Source organism: Rhinolophus ferrumequinum, chromosome 6, assembly GCF_004115265.2.
Source record: "Rhinolophus ferrumequinum isolate MPI-CBG mRhiFer1 chromosome 6, mRhiFer1_v1.p, whole genome shotgun sequence".
Lineage (NCBI taxonomy): Eukaryota > Metazoa > Chordata > Mammalia > Chiroptera > Rhinolophidae > Rhinolophus > Rhinolophus ferrumequinum.
In genome coordinates this window covers 28,919,346-28,934,005 of record NC_046289.1, presented here as the reverse complement: position 1 = coordinate 28,934,005, position 14,660 = coordinate 28,919,346, and the positions used below count along the sequence as shown (strand labels likewise).

Here is a 14,660-nt window from a genome sequence, read left to right as displayed (position 1 = left end):
TTAGATTCAACAATTGTTGAATTTTGTTACATTTGCTTTGTCTCTCTCTCTCTCTACACACACACACACACACACACACACACACACACACACACATTTTTTTTTTCTGGACAATTTGATAGCAAACTGTATACATCAGTACCCTTCACCCCTAAATACTTTACTCTTAAGAATAAAGATAAGGGCCGGCCCAGCGGCTCAGGTGTTTGGGGCTCTGTGCTCCTAACTCTGAAGGCTGCCAGTTTGATTCCCACATGGGCCAGTGGGCTCTCAACCACAAGGTTGCCAGTTCAACTCCTCGAGTCCCGTAAAGGATGGTGGGCTCAGCCCCCACAACTAAGATTGAACACGGCACCTTGAGCTGAGCTGCCTCCTGGATGGCTCAGTTGGTTGGAGCGTGAGCTCTCAACCACAAGGTTGCCAGTTCACTCCCTCAAGGGATGGTGGGCTGCGCCCCTTGCAACTTGCAACGGCAACTGGACCTGGAGCTGAGCTGCGCCCTCCACAACTAAAACTGAAAGGACAACAACTTGAAGCTGAACGGCAACCTCCACAACTAAGATTGAAAGGGTAACAACTTGACTTGGGGAAAAAAAAAATTAAAGAAAAAAAGAATAAAGATCAAAGTAGCTTTTAAGGGGACTAGTACAAAATCGTTCTAAAAGGCCAATTCATAGTAAATGCTAAACTAATTATTAAAGCCACTTAAATATTTTCAAGATTCTTCTATAATGTCTAATGAGGAAAAGGTATAGACCTCCAAGTTGTGAATGTATAAAATGAATCCTCCAGCCTTTTCTAACCAAAGTTTTTCATCTGAACTAAAGAACACAGAGGATGATTTTAATGACGATTTTCTCATTTCTCTAAAGGATGGTACATGACTAGTACCATTCCAGATGAACAAGGGAGAAGTTAATTCTTTATTTACAGTGAATGTATTAGAATGTTTTCTCTGGGAACCCAGGCTAGTTTGACTGTGTCTGTAGCAAGTTCTTAAAGGATTTTACTTTGACTAGCTTGTGATGTTTATACAAATAAGTTTTTTTTTTTTTTTTTTTTTTTTTAGATTACAGGTCCACCAGGTTGTGGAAAAACTCAGTTTTGTATAATGATGAGTGTTTTGGCCACATTACCCACTAACATGGGAGGATTAGAAGGAGCTGTTGTGTACATTGACACAGAATCAGCATTTAGTGCTGAAAGGTAGGAGATTTTATTATTTTCCATTCTAATACTTTAGTTTTGTAATTTATATATAGCATGTAACGTTTTCAAATAAGTTAACATTTACCTTATTTTTGAGAGCGCAGAATGCTAAATACTGTTTTAAAAGAATTTTCCTTTTAAAATTGACACAGATAGCAGTTTCTTTTTGTCTTTTCTATCCCTTTCTTATTGGTTTAAGTGGGGTTCCTCGATAAGCTGAACTTTTGCAGAAAGTCAGGAAGAAATAAGTTCAAGAAAGAGAGGGAGGAATGTTAAGTGTAAATTGGGTATGAGGGAAAATTACTAAACACAGAAGGTAAGCTGCTTTGTAATTAATTTCTAGTTAGAAGTAAAATATTAGTGAATAGAAAAATTGCAGATTTCAAAACATTTTCTTGATTGAGAAGTATTTCAGTTTAATCTTTGAAATAGTATGGTATTAAATGTAAGAAACACACTGATAGTAAGTATATCTATGCTTGGACAGAAAAGATTACTTAGTTTGGCAAGGACCTTTGCCATTCTATGTGAGAGGCATTTAGTCATTTCTGTAATTTTATACACCTGAAGATAAGTCTGGTCCCCCTCCTTCCCTGCTCTGTTCCATATTCATAAGCAGGAGTGCTTATACATTTGGAGACTGAGTCCATTCTGCTCTCTTAGTCAAGGTATAGTATAGTCCTCTGCATCTTTTTCTCATTCTCATTATGACTCAGATCTCTCTCCCTTAGCTCTCTCTAAGAACGCTATTTAAATCAAAGCATATTCCCTGATCAGATTAAGTTCCAAATGGATTATTTCGCCAAGAGTTTATTTGCTTTGTTCTACGTCTCTTGGTTATCTATTCTTTCAAAGTATATGCCACTGGTTTGTCAGCAGTTTGAATTTGTGTTATATCTTTGCATCTTCAAAGCTAAATCTAGTGACTGACATATAAAACTGCTCAGAAAATGTTTGATAAATGAATGAATTGGCAAGTGGTATTCAGATTGTGAAATCCAGATACCATTTTCTACTAAAAGGAATGAAGCTTCTTTGGTGAAAATGGCTGATTCCAGCTCTGGAGCAAGAAATTTCAAATTGAGTCTGGACATCATATCAGATAGCAGGGAAGCTAATAAGAACTACTTTGGGGAGTGTCAGAAAGACCCAGGAGTCAACCGAAGAGGTTTCCACTGGCCGAAGATGAGACAAATTGAGCACCCATAGGAATAATAATGGCAGTGGATTAAGACACATGAAATATGTTTAAAATCCATGAGTCTACAATGTTAAGGAATGGAAGCAACTTGTTGATCCTATTGGAGGACTGTGGAGAAGCAGCTCATTATTTTGAAAATGAATTAAAAAAAGGGGGGGGAATCCAAATCAAACATCTATTCTTTTTTTCTATGTGAACTGTATTACTAAGTAACAAATAGGTCTTTTAATGGAAATATTCCAGTATAAATACAGAAAGAATGGTAGAATGTCTCTAAATTACAAACCCTAACAATGTAATGGATCTAAACATTGAATATTGTGACATAATAAGAAATACATACTTTTGTCTTCATCCTGGTTCTTGACAAAAGAGCTTGTGAAGCCTTTGGAATTTCCTGCGTGACAGAGATGAGAATAACGCACTTTGTTATTCATAATTAGCCCCTTGCACCTACACCTGAGGTTATGCTACTGAGGTGACTCTTGGTGGGCCCCTAGATGGATTCAGATGGGGGCTGATTGCCAGAGGGACCACTCGTGATTATAAGGTTGGAACTTTCATCCGCATTTCCCCCCTACCCCTACCCCCAACCTCTGAGGAGGGGAGAGGGGCTGGAAGCCGGTTAGGCACCAATGGCCAACGATTTACTCGCTCATGTCTATGTAATGGGATTTCTCACCAGGCCACTCCTATATGCACGGGAGGATGGGAAAGTGAAGGGAAAGATTGTTAAAACAAATGCTGAGTGTCCTGGGGCTGGTTAACATTACTGCCTGAATAAGATTAGAGTTCTCATAGCAAGGAAGAAGTGGAATGGGTATTGGTAGGTAATTAGTAGTGTCTGCCATAACTGGGATTATTTCTGGATTTAAGAGATAAAGCAATATATGAGCAAATATATAGCAAATATTAAAGCAAAATATGAGACTCAAAACGGAATACATGTATTTTAGCTCTCTGTGTGTTTCTGTATAGAGCGTCTTCATTTTGTGCTTACAAGCCAGCTGTCTGATCCGCACAAATGAGAAAGTGAATTTAGGGTAAATGATAACAATGGAAAGTTTCTGCCAATAAGTTGTTAGATATCTTTTTATCGAGAAGGAGGGAGAAAACAGAGGAAGAGTAAATAAAAATTACTTTAGTTTAAAATGCACTTAAAAAAAAAACTTTACAGGTGATGTACTTAAAAATACTTTGGAAAGATTATATATTTTAAAGCAATACTACTTAATATAGCAGATACCCATATAGCCTGGTAACCTTTTGGGTACTCAGGGACTGCCTTGGGGAGAGGGGATTGCTAAGCAGGCAGAATCCTGATTGATTTAGAAAAAAGTCTTGTTTTAATTTTTTTTTACCTATTGGACTTGTACTTAAGATCTGGTAAGTCTTACATGCTATGTACTTGTATATACCTTGAGAATATGAATAAATAGATTAATCTATTTGTGGAAATTTTGGCAACTATGAGAATTCTAGGACTCATGAATTGAATGAATACTATATTATTCCTGTTGGAGATAATTAAATAAAAAAGATGGAACTGGAAGTTAAGAACAAAAAAGGAAGGTAATATGGATGATAAATCGTAATAGAAGTTTTTAAGTAAAACTTTGGGAGAAATAAGATGGATAAAGGAAAATAAAGCTGAGCCTTAGAAGTATAAATGGATGTGTGTGTGAGGAAAGCTGAGGGATCTGGGGAGGCAAGAGACGGGATTCAGGACCCTGGAAGGTGTACAAAGGAGAGGCACATGTTGTATTGGTGCTGCGTGGAAGCAAAGGCCAACCTGAGATCTGAAGGAGCTGCTGTATTTGGTATGCATGTCACTTCCGAAGGTGCCAGATACCCCCACAGCCAGTGCACTTTAATTCCTACCAAACTATTTAGAGTGTCACTCTTTTCTGAATCCTTGTATCAAGAGGGAGGCATGTAGTGGCCTGCTATGACTTTGGCTGATTCTTAAAGCAATACCAGTGTGGTCTTACCTATTTGCGAGTTGGTACAAATCCAGGATCTATGACCCAGTGGACAAAAAATAGGGGAGATAAATTCCCTCTTACAATTTTTTGCCATGGTTTCATGAGTCTGGGTAGGTTTTCCTTAGTCCAGTTTCAGCTGTCTTATCATTTGTGAATCTAGGCAAATTAGTAGGGAGGGAGGTCCTGAAGAGTTTCTAGGATAAAAAATGGAAATTAGTTATTTACTGTGTTTTGTCGAAAATAAGACCTAGCTGGATAGCCAGTTCTAATGCGTCTTTTGGAGCAAAAGTTAATATAAGACCCGGTCTTATTTTACTATAAGACCGGGTCTTATATTACATTATATACATTATATATTACATTATATAAGACCCGGTTTTACATTAATTTTTGCTCCAAAAGATGCATTAGAGCTGATTGTCCGGGTAGGCCTTATTTTGAGGGAAACACGGTATATAAGTACTTATTATTTCTGAAACAAAACTTTGGAATTTTCTGGAATCCGTAAGAAACTAATAAATTCACATTATGTTTAGTAATACCATAATGCTGAACAAGTACATATTGAATTAATGAACAGGAAAATATTACATATGTGCAAGAAGCTTTGAAAAACAGTAAACTTTTCATTTCAGCACATTTACGATATGATATTTCAACTAGAATTTTGGAAGACTTTTTTTTTAAATTTTACATTAAGCATATGTTTTGTTTCAAGTTGGCATGTGGTTACTAATGTAAAGCTTCTAACTTTCCTTTTATACAAGAGCTGTGAAGTAACAGGGGGAACTAATAACAAAAACCTTGATCCGAATCCAGTCTTCTCCACTTCAATGAATTGGTAATTCCATTCTTCCAGATGCTGATCCAATTAGTCAAGAAATCCTCTCAGCTCCTCTCTTTACCTACATCTTGAGTTCAGTTACTTCTAGTTATCTGAGCTGTTCTCCAGGTCGAGTCACCATCATCTCGTATTTGGACTACTGTCCTAACTGATCTCGCTTTCACCCTTGCTCCATCTATATAGCCTCTTCTCCATTTGGTAGCTAGAGTGATTCTTTAAAAAGAAAAGAAATCAGGTCACATCAGTCCTGCTCCTAGACTTCCAATTTTCCTAAATACAACCTAAACAAAATACCAGAGACCTAAGGATCTTGTGGGATTTTGGCCCCTGGGTAGCCCTCTGATCCTATTTCCTTTCATTTTTTCGCTTTCTTCCTGTGTTCCAGCTATATTAGCCTCCTTTGCACTTTAGCCTGGGCTTTTGCACTTGCTATATTTCTCTCTTTCTATGTGCTATTCCACTGGATATCCACATGGTTCATTTTTTTCATCTCCCTTAGACCTTTGCTCAGATGTCACCTTATTAAAGAGGCTTCCCCAGACCACTTTAGATAAAGTAGCACTTGCTTCCATCCATCACAGTCTGTCACCTCATCCTGGTTTACTTTTCTTTAGAGCACTTATTACCTGATGTATAATATGCTATATTTCTTTGTCTCTCAGTAGAATGTAAGTTCTATGAGGGAACGTTTTTGTTTTGTTTTTGTTGTTGTTCATTTAGCACCCAGAACAGTGCCTGGCATATAGTAAGTAGGTCCTCAGCAAATAGTAGTTCAATGAATGAATCTAAAGTGTATCCTTTGAAAGGAATACTTTTTATAAAAGTGATGTCCACTAGATGGCATTGCTTTCAAACTTTATGTAACTAATGCTTGGAAGTGAAAGAGGTTCTTTTCTGTTGCCGGCTCTAACCAAAGATCTTTGGAATGAAGATTGTCATAAGAAATTGCTATGATTAATGTAAGGCACATAGAATACTACATTTACATTTTTTTTGATTTATATATTTTTAGATATCTGTTCTAAAATAATATTTGGAGAAACTTATAGATAATTACAGCATATTGGTATGTAAATAACCATTTGATACGTTATTTAGCATGGTAACTATGGTTATTGTTTTTATCTTTGTGTACTATTCCTAAGTTGTAAGGTCATTGACCCTAAGTTAGTCCCATCTCATTAAGCTTGACCTTGAAGGCATCACTATCTCCCTTAAACCTGTTGGCAAAAAACCCTGCAAGATTTTATTTTCCCACTGCCACCTCTAATGGTTCTTTAAAGTTGGTAGTCTCTCCTAGTTTATTTCATACTAAACCAGGTAAATGGTGCATTTTTAGGATGGTGAGAAATAAAATACTCCTATTGGCTAGTAATGGAGCATCCGGTATCTTGACTATCTAGAAGTGAATTTTGTCATCAGCAAGAGTTGTAGCCTCTACTTTTCATGGTGTTAGAGATACTGCCACTAATCCTGCTCTCCGCAAAAGCATTAGGGAAAGACGAGAGCATGGTAACTATGAATAAAGTTAGTTCATGTCCATGCAATGGCCGTCTTCCTTTTGAGGGACGCTAATGGACTGAGAGAGCAGTAATAAGTTCCAGATCCTTTCACCACTCAAGCCACTAGTTGAAATCCAGCCTAGTGTTGGAGGTAGAAAATTATTGTCTGTCAGCTGTTCAGTTGTTGTTGCCAGTGAGTTAGGTACTCTCAATCTGGTTCCTAATCAAGTGGGCATCCAAATTTTGAAAAGCTTCCATGTTTCTGGTAGATGTTATCATACCCGTCCTATTAAGAAAAAATCAGTGGGTTCCAAATGCCAGAGCTTTTTAGCTAATTTCTCTGACTAGCACTTAACTCAGCAAATAGTTGCCCTAATCAAAAAAATTTATACATTTTCTGAAACCCTCAAAATATGCCTGTTCTGCCTTTGCCAGTGCCATCTCATTTCTTCTTGCTTTCATCACTTACCTCATTTCCTTTTTTTAAAGCCTTTCTCAAACACTTTTAATCCATTTTGTTCTCACTCTTTACACATATTATTCTGTATTCCTAAAATAATTTTTCCTCTTCCTATTCAAACTAATGATGTTTTTTCTTTTCAAATTTTTCAAAATATGTTTTCAAAAACATGTTTTTGACTAGTTTATTTTTCTCTCTTCCTGTTTTAGATTTTTCTTTCATTTCTGATTATGGCATATGTGAGGAACTTACTTTGTTTATCTAGTAAAAGTTCTTAGCCTCTTCTTGGAACTCATTAACTATCTAGAAATGAAAATGGTGTTCTTTTGTACTTTTGTGTCTCTAAATGGAACATAAAATATAGGATGGTTTTAGTGTTTACAGTTTTTCCTCCCAGTCAGCCTTGGATGGTTAAGTATGGGGCTGATAAAGTATCATTTTAAGTAGGAGACAGTTGCTCTCAAAGATTTACATTTTTACATTTTTAACCACAAACCTTTGAAATTTCTAGTACTGCTCTCCATGTCTTCTATTAAAGATGGTAGTTGCATCTGTTTCAACTTGTCACTCTTCTATGCTCAGCCTACCCCATGCATTAGATCTAAGCTTTGAGGTCAGAATTCAGTGTTTAGAAATACCACTTTTTGTTTATGAAGGACATATTGGACAATTATTTGTTTAGAAAATAATTTCTTGTTTACCAAGGAACTATTGGATAGCGTTTATTTTGTATGTTTTAAGTTTTCTGGTCTGAGGCATGGAGACTTACTGATATCTGATTATTAGAATGATAATATCCTATTATGTTCAAATATATGTCATTCATGAAAATGCAAGCATTTTTCTTGTTTACTAAACATATTTTATAGCTGCTAGTCAAAATATCATTTATAAAAAGCATATTTATTCCCCAAAAGATAAACCTCAGAGACATTGTTGCTGGTTCAACATTTGAAGATATCTAAAAGCCCTTGCTGGTCTCATGCTATCTGCTAACCTCTCTTAGTGCTTATAAAGGTGGGTTTCCATTCCAAAAGTGTACACGTTTTAGTAATTCATTTTGCTTATATCTGTTCTATTGATAAGGCTTTTGTTCTAGTGTTACTCGTGGCTTATGAGTTTCCTAAGTAAAATTCACTAGAGGTTCGGCAATGTGGCCTTAGGTATGGACTATTTTCACTTGGGCTGTTGTTTCCCCCACAGACTGGTTGAGATAGCAGAATCTCGTTTTCCCAGATATTTTAACACTGAAGAAAAATTACTTTTGACAAGCAGTAAAGTTCATCTTTATCGGGAACTCAGCTGTGATGAAGTTCTACAAAGGTACGCCATTTTAGATTTTGGTATTTTAGTAATATGAAGACTTTTTTAAAAAAAAATTTTATTGGGGAATATTGGGTTTCTCTAGGGCCCATCAGCTCCAAGTCGTTGTCCTTCAATCTGGTTGTGGAGGGCGCAGCTCAGCTCGAAGTCCAGTCGCCATTTTCAATCTTAGTTGCAAGGGGTGCAACCCACCATCCCATGAGGGAATTGAACCGGCAAGCTTGTTGTTGAGAGCTCATGTTATAACCAACTGAGCCATCTGCTGCCCCTCCGGAAGCTCAGCGGCAGCTCGTTGTCTTCAATCTAGTTGTGGAGGGCGCAGCTCACTGGCCCATGTGGGAATTGAACCTACAACCCTGTTGTTCAGAGCTCGCACTCTAACCAACTGAGCCATCTGGCTGTCTCAAGAAGACTTATTTTTTGTTTTTTATGTTTTCAGCTTCTGAGTGATATAAAGTCCCTACATATTAGGATTATGGGAAATAATTATTTCCGTGTTCTTTATTTACTATAGTCTATTGGTTGCAGTATTTCTTTAAAAATAAAAAAAATTAAATAAAATGTTTCAGATTTAAATGGTGTATTAATTATCTGTTGTTTTATTAACAAATTACCCCATAGTTTAGCAGCTTAAAACAGGAAACATATGTTATCTCACATAGTTTTTATTTTTTTGTTACTTATTTATTTTTACATTTAATAATTTATTTTTAAAAAGTAGTCAATCTGTATTGGCAAAACTTATGCTGGTTACAAGGTGCTTGCCTTGTAATTATAGAGATTTATTGAAGAACATTCTATAGGAATAAAATAAAGCACTTTCCTCATACTCCCACCATGATCACAGAATAGTTTAAAGAGAAATTACTTCACCAATCCTTATATTGTCACTCAGAGGGATAAGAGGATATTTTAAAAATACAGCATTAATATTTTTTTTCATTTTATTTTATTGTTTCATGTGTACAAAACAATGTAATTGTTAGACATTTATCATTTATATCCCTTACACAGTGATAATCCCCCTCCCCCCATCCACTACCCCTCTGACATCGAATACAGCTGTTACATTTCCACTGTCTCTATTCCTAATGCTGTACTCCACTTCTTGTAACTATATATATATAAAATTATATATATAAATGTATATATTTATACATAAATATATATAAATGTATATATAAATATATAAATGTATATATATATATTTATATATATATAAAATTATAGTTGACATTCGGTATTGTTCAGCTTCAGCTTCAGGTGTATAGTGCAGTGATCGGCATCTACACCGTCCTTGAATTGGTCTCCCTAATAAGACAAGTGTCCATCGGATACCCTACAAAATCTTTACAACATTATTGATTATATTCCCTAAACTGACTTTCGTATCCCTGTGGCAATCTTCTCACATAGTTTTTGAGGGTTAGGTGTCTGGGAGTGGCTTAACTAGGTGTTTCTGGCTCAGGGTTTCTCAAGAGCTTGCGTCAAGCTGTTGGCCAGGGTTGTAGTCATCTCAAGGCTCATGTGGGGCTAGAGAATCTTGGAGAATTCCAAGGTCACTCATGTAGTTGCTGGGAGGACTCCCTTCCTTCCTGGGTGTTAGCCAGAGGCCTTCCCATGTGGGCCTCTCCATAGGGCTGCTGACAGCACAGCAACTTGCCTCCGCCCCTTCTCCTGCCCCCAACTGGTGAATGATCTGAGAGAGTGGGCAAGTGAGAGAGAGCCCATAATGGAAGCTGTAGTCTTTTATAACTTACTCTCAGAAGTGATGTACCATAATTTTGTCATATGCTATTGGTCACACAGACCAACCCTAGCACAATGTTGCAGGGCTTTTTTCCCCTTCGCCATCTTGGAATCTGTGGAGGCCTGCTGGGAATAGGACTTCTAAAAATGACAAATATGTCTGGCAGGCTGTGGTCTAAGGCCATTTTTGCTGGCTATAAGTGGGGTCTCTGGAACCAGAGAGAGCACAGAGCTCTTCTTAAAACTGAAGCTGTTTATGCCTGAGATGAAAGTGAATTCTGTCTAGGCAGGAGATGTGCTTACGTGTACAAGGCAAAGAACAACAGTTAACTCCTGGTTGCAAACCGAACAAAACCAGAGTAATCTGGGGCAAGGTAACTCGTGCTCATGAAAACGGTGGCATGATTCGTGCCAAATTCTGAAGCAATCTTCCTGCTAAGGCCATAGGACACAGCATCCGTGTAAGGCTGTACCCCTGAAGGCTTTAAATTTACTGAAAAGTAAATGAAGTGGATTTGTTCTCTTGTTTAAAAAAAGAAAAAAATCTGGGAGGGACTCCACAGGGTGTGAATACCAAGAGATGGGACTCAATGAGGGCCAGTTTGGAGACTGGCTACCACAAATAGTTTCACCCTAAAATTGGAACTTTAGCAGTATTACAGGAGAACAAGGGAATGAAACGAAATGGAAACATTTGGTTTATTTCCCAAAGAGTTCAAAATGTATAGAAAAGATATACGAAAATAAGTTATGTTTATTGAATACTTGCAATCATTACTGTAACTTAGGGAAGAACAATTTGTTATTGTTGTTTTTAAGTTGGTTAACCTTTGCAATACCCTCTTTTTATTGTATAGTTCTACTATTTTACAAATTCTGTGTTTACAGGATTGAATCCTTAGAAGAAGAAATTATTTCAAAAGGAGTTAAACTTGTGATTATTGATTCTGTTGCTTCTGTGGTAAGGAAGGAGTTTGATACGCAGCTTCAGGGCAACATGAGAGAAAGGAACAAGTTCTTGGCAAAAGAAGCAGCCTCCTTGAAATATTTGGCTGAGGAATTTTCAATCCCAGTAAGTTTTTCTTTTCCTCTCTTTCTTTTTTTCACCTTTTTCTTTTCTTTTATATTACAGTTACTGATTTATAATATCAAGTAATATAATTAGGAGGAAATGTAAAACATGATTTCTAAAGGTAGCAGAGTCTAATTGCAGATATCACCATCTTAAATTTGTTCATCTATTGAGATTATTTTATCCTTTTTACAATTTGAGTCTGGAACAGACTTATTTATTTATTAAACAATTTTTTAAATTAAAAATTAAAAACAAACTTTAAAATTACAGTTGACATACAAATATATTAGTTCCAGGTGTATAACATAGTGATTGGACAGTTACGAGGTAATCAGACTGTTACTGTTGGCATGACTTTCAGTAGTGAGAGTTGTGATCAGGAAATCTGAAGACGAGGATATATTACCTGTAGGTAAGCTATAGGATACGTGTACTAAGTTACATTCCCATTAGCAGTGTGTGGGCGACTTCTACTTGTTCTGCAGCCTCAGGACTATTTAGTATTGTCAGGCTTTTCAGTTTTAGCCATGCATTACCTCAACTGAAGGTCAGAATATTCTTTAAACTGATATAAGATTTAGTTATGATTGTATAATTTTTAGATTTGTGTTTGGACAATTAAAATCTTGGATCTTTAGAACATAAAGAATATGTAGCAGTAGTGTAAACTCTCACACAGCCTTTGAGTTTTGTAAAACCAAGCAAGAAGTTGAGGGAGCAAATGTGACATATAAAAGGTTGTACATATTTTAATGGCTTTTAAATTCATGTTTTCAATTATATGATGTAATTCATGGTGAAGTCAAGTATTGTAAAGTTTATCCTGGGTGATGCTCATCTTTTAAATTTTATTGTAGCTGCTTAAAATGACAAATTCAAATCCATGTTTTTCATGGTCAAGGAGAATAAGGAAATTTAAAAATATTTTATAGAGTTACTTTATTGAGTGGAAATGTTAAGTATATATGCCTATTTTATTAATTTACACTATTCATGACTTAGTCCTGTGTGAAATATGAAAATTGACTTTTTGAAAATTGTATTTGTTTGCTTTACATAGTAGTTGTAGGCTAATGCTTTTCAGTACTTTTTGAGGTAATTTATTTTTCTGAGTGAAAAAGGGGCTCTCTTTTCTTTGTTTGTAATAGAGCCCTCTGAAAGAATAGGTACTTAGGATCCCCACATCTGTCTGTCTTTGCCTTTGTTTTTTTGTTGTGGTAAGTGCAGAATATACGTACTTATGTAACACAGTATGGTATTGGGTTTTGTGATAAGAAAGTACTGGTTTTAGAATGCTTTTGAAAAATACTTCCTTTAAGAAATGTCAGAAATTTCGTAGCTTAATTATCTCATTTAAATGGAAAATAGTAAACATTAAGCCTTTATGCTATATTTTGAATAGGTAACTTCATATGGAATTAAGTGTCTGAAAAAGTACATTGTTGTCTGGTTCATTATACCTTTCAAATTAGCAAACCTGTGTGTCCTTGTAATTCTTCAAACATGCCAATAAACACTCCTGCTTCAAAAAGTGTTTGCTATTCCTCAGCCCAGAATATTCTTCCTTTAAATATCCATATGATTTATTCTCTCCTGTCACTTTATTAGTGAGGACTTCTTTGACCCTATAAGTGTTAACTACACTCCCTGTCTCCCCATCTCTTGCTATGCTTTATGTTTCTCCATCAGAGTTTTTATCTTCTAGCATTATATATTTACATTTATTGTTTGGATGTCCCCTCTACCCCATAGAGTGGTTAAAGGGACTTTGTCTACTTTGTTCACTGCTTTATTCTTAGTGCCAGGAATAGTGCCTAACACATGGTAGGCACTCAGTAAATAATTTTGCATGTATGAATTGCATCTACTGCTTTTCTTCTTGGACTTGAACTAATCTTACATATACCTATTTGTTGAACTTGAATGTTAATATTTACTTTTAACTATTTTGACCCTATCTTTATTGTTTATTTATTTCTAATAGTAATAAAATATAATTTTAGGGGGATAGCACTACAGATCCTACAGACATTAAATGAGTAATAAGGGACTATTATGAACAACTTTATTCTAGTAAGTATGGTAAGAGTAGCCATAAAAAAATTGTAGACAAATGGGTATGGTTGTGATTCAATAAAGACTTGTTTACAAAAACAGATGGAGGGTCAGATTTGACCCATGGGACATAGTTTGCCAACCTCCGATCTGGACCCTTCTCCCTTCTCCTTATGCTCAGGACCTTAGGTTCTACCAGTAGTTTAAGGGATTTGGAGGAAGGATAAGAGAGCAGTCTGCTCATAAAGCAGTGTTTTCTTAAACTAGTTTAAGGCATTGACCCCTTTTATGTGCAAGTGATATTCTCATGACACCCCCTCCCCACTGCTGACTTCAGTTTTATTGTAATATCACAGAAATATATAGAATTACAAAACTAGCTACGAACTCTTTATATTGAATCACACTTGTGAAACCATAAAGTGGGTTGTATTTACAAACAACACAATACTATTTAATTAATTTAATGTTATAGATGATAATTTGCTAAATTAAATAATTGCTTGCAATATAAACATTAACTTATGGACAGATTGTTTTGAATTTTACACATACGCGCGCACACACACACAGAAGGTGCCAGAAAAATGTATACACATTTTAAGGAAGGAAAAAAACTGTATTAAAATTGTAATACTCAGCATATACTGATAACAAAAGATGAATACAAGTAGTGTGTATACATTTTTTTGACACCCCGGGTATATACTGTAGTTCATGTGATGACTGAACTTTCTCACCATTTTTCTGTTTTAACTACTACAAAACCTTTGTTTGGAAAGGGTGACATCATGTGGTCCTCACCTGGGCATGAATACATTTGCATTTGAATTCTACCATTATTCTTTTCTCATTAGTTCCTGACAATTAAAGTGGTACTACTTGGCATCACTTGATTGAAAACAAACATTAACATCTTGTGAAAATTTTCAATCATAAAATACCTATATTAATATTTGAGGCCATCATTGAAATAAATGAAAGCATAAAATTAAAAAAATTATTAGAGAAAATTTACAGACCTTTGGATATGTTCACAGACTGCAGTTTAAGAACCACAGTTGTACAAATTTTATAGAATCTTTTTTCCTGAATTTTATGGGGCAAGTGTAAAAGGATACTCTGCTATTGGGATGTAAGGTGCAGAACCTTTGTCTTTTTAAAGTGTTTCCATGCTAGTATTGGAAAAAACTAAGCTCTGAAACTGTAGATACTTGATGAAAATAACATCAGAAGAATTTAAATACTGCTTTTCTA

The 14,660-nt window shown here is 35.7% G+C and overlaps 1 protein-coding gene and 1 pseudogene across 4 annotated transcripts in view; both read left to right on the top strand.

Annotated features, from left to right (window-relative positions):
• The window catches only part of RAD51B (RAD51 paralog B), a 612,705-nt gene that overhangs the window by 19,562 nt on the left and 578,483 nt on the right, over positions 1-14,660 (top strand). For 3 of the 4 annotated variants that reach the window (XM_033109074.1, XM_033109075.1, XM_033109073.1), the window contains exons 5-7: positions 1,070-1,206; positions 8,405-8,524; positions 11,162-11,345. In XM_033109074.1, coding sequence (XP_032964965.1) covers positions 1,070-1,206; positions 8,405-8,524; positions 11,162-11,345 — 441 coding nt within the window. Of the gene's footprint in view, positions 1-872; positions 968-1,069; positions 1,207-8,404; positions 8,525-11,161; positions 11,346-14,660 lie in introns of all 4 variants that reach the window. The other variant, XM_033109076.1, reaches the window with a different exon arrangement.
• Positions 10,430-10,761, top strand: LOC117023865 (60S ribosomal protein L35a-like; annotated as a pseudogene).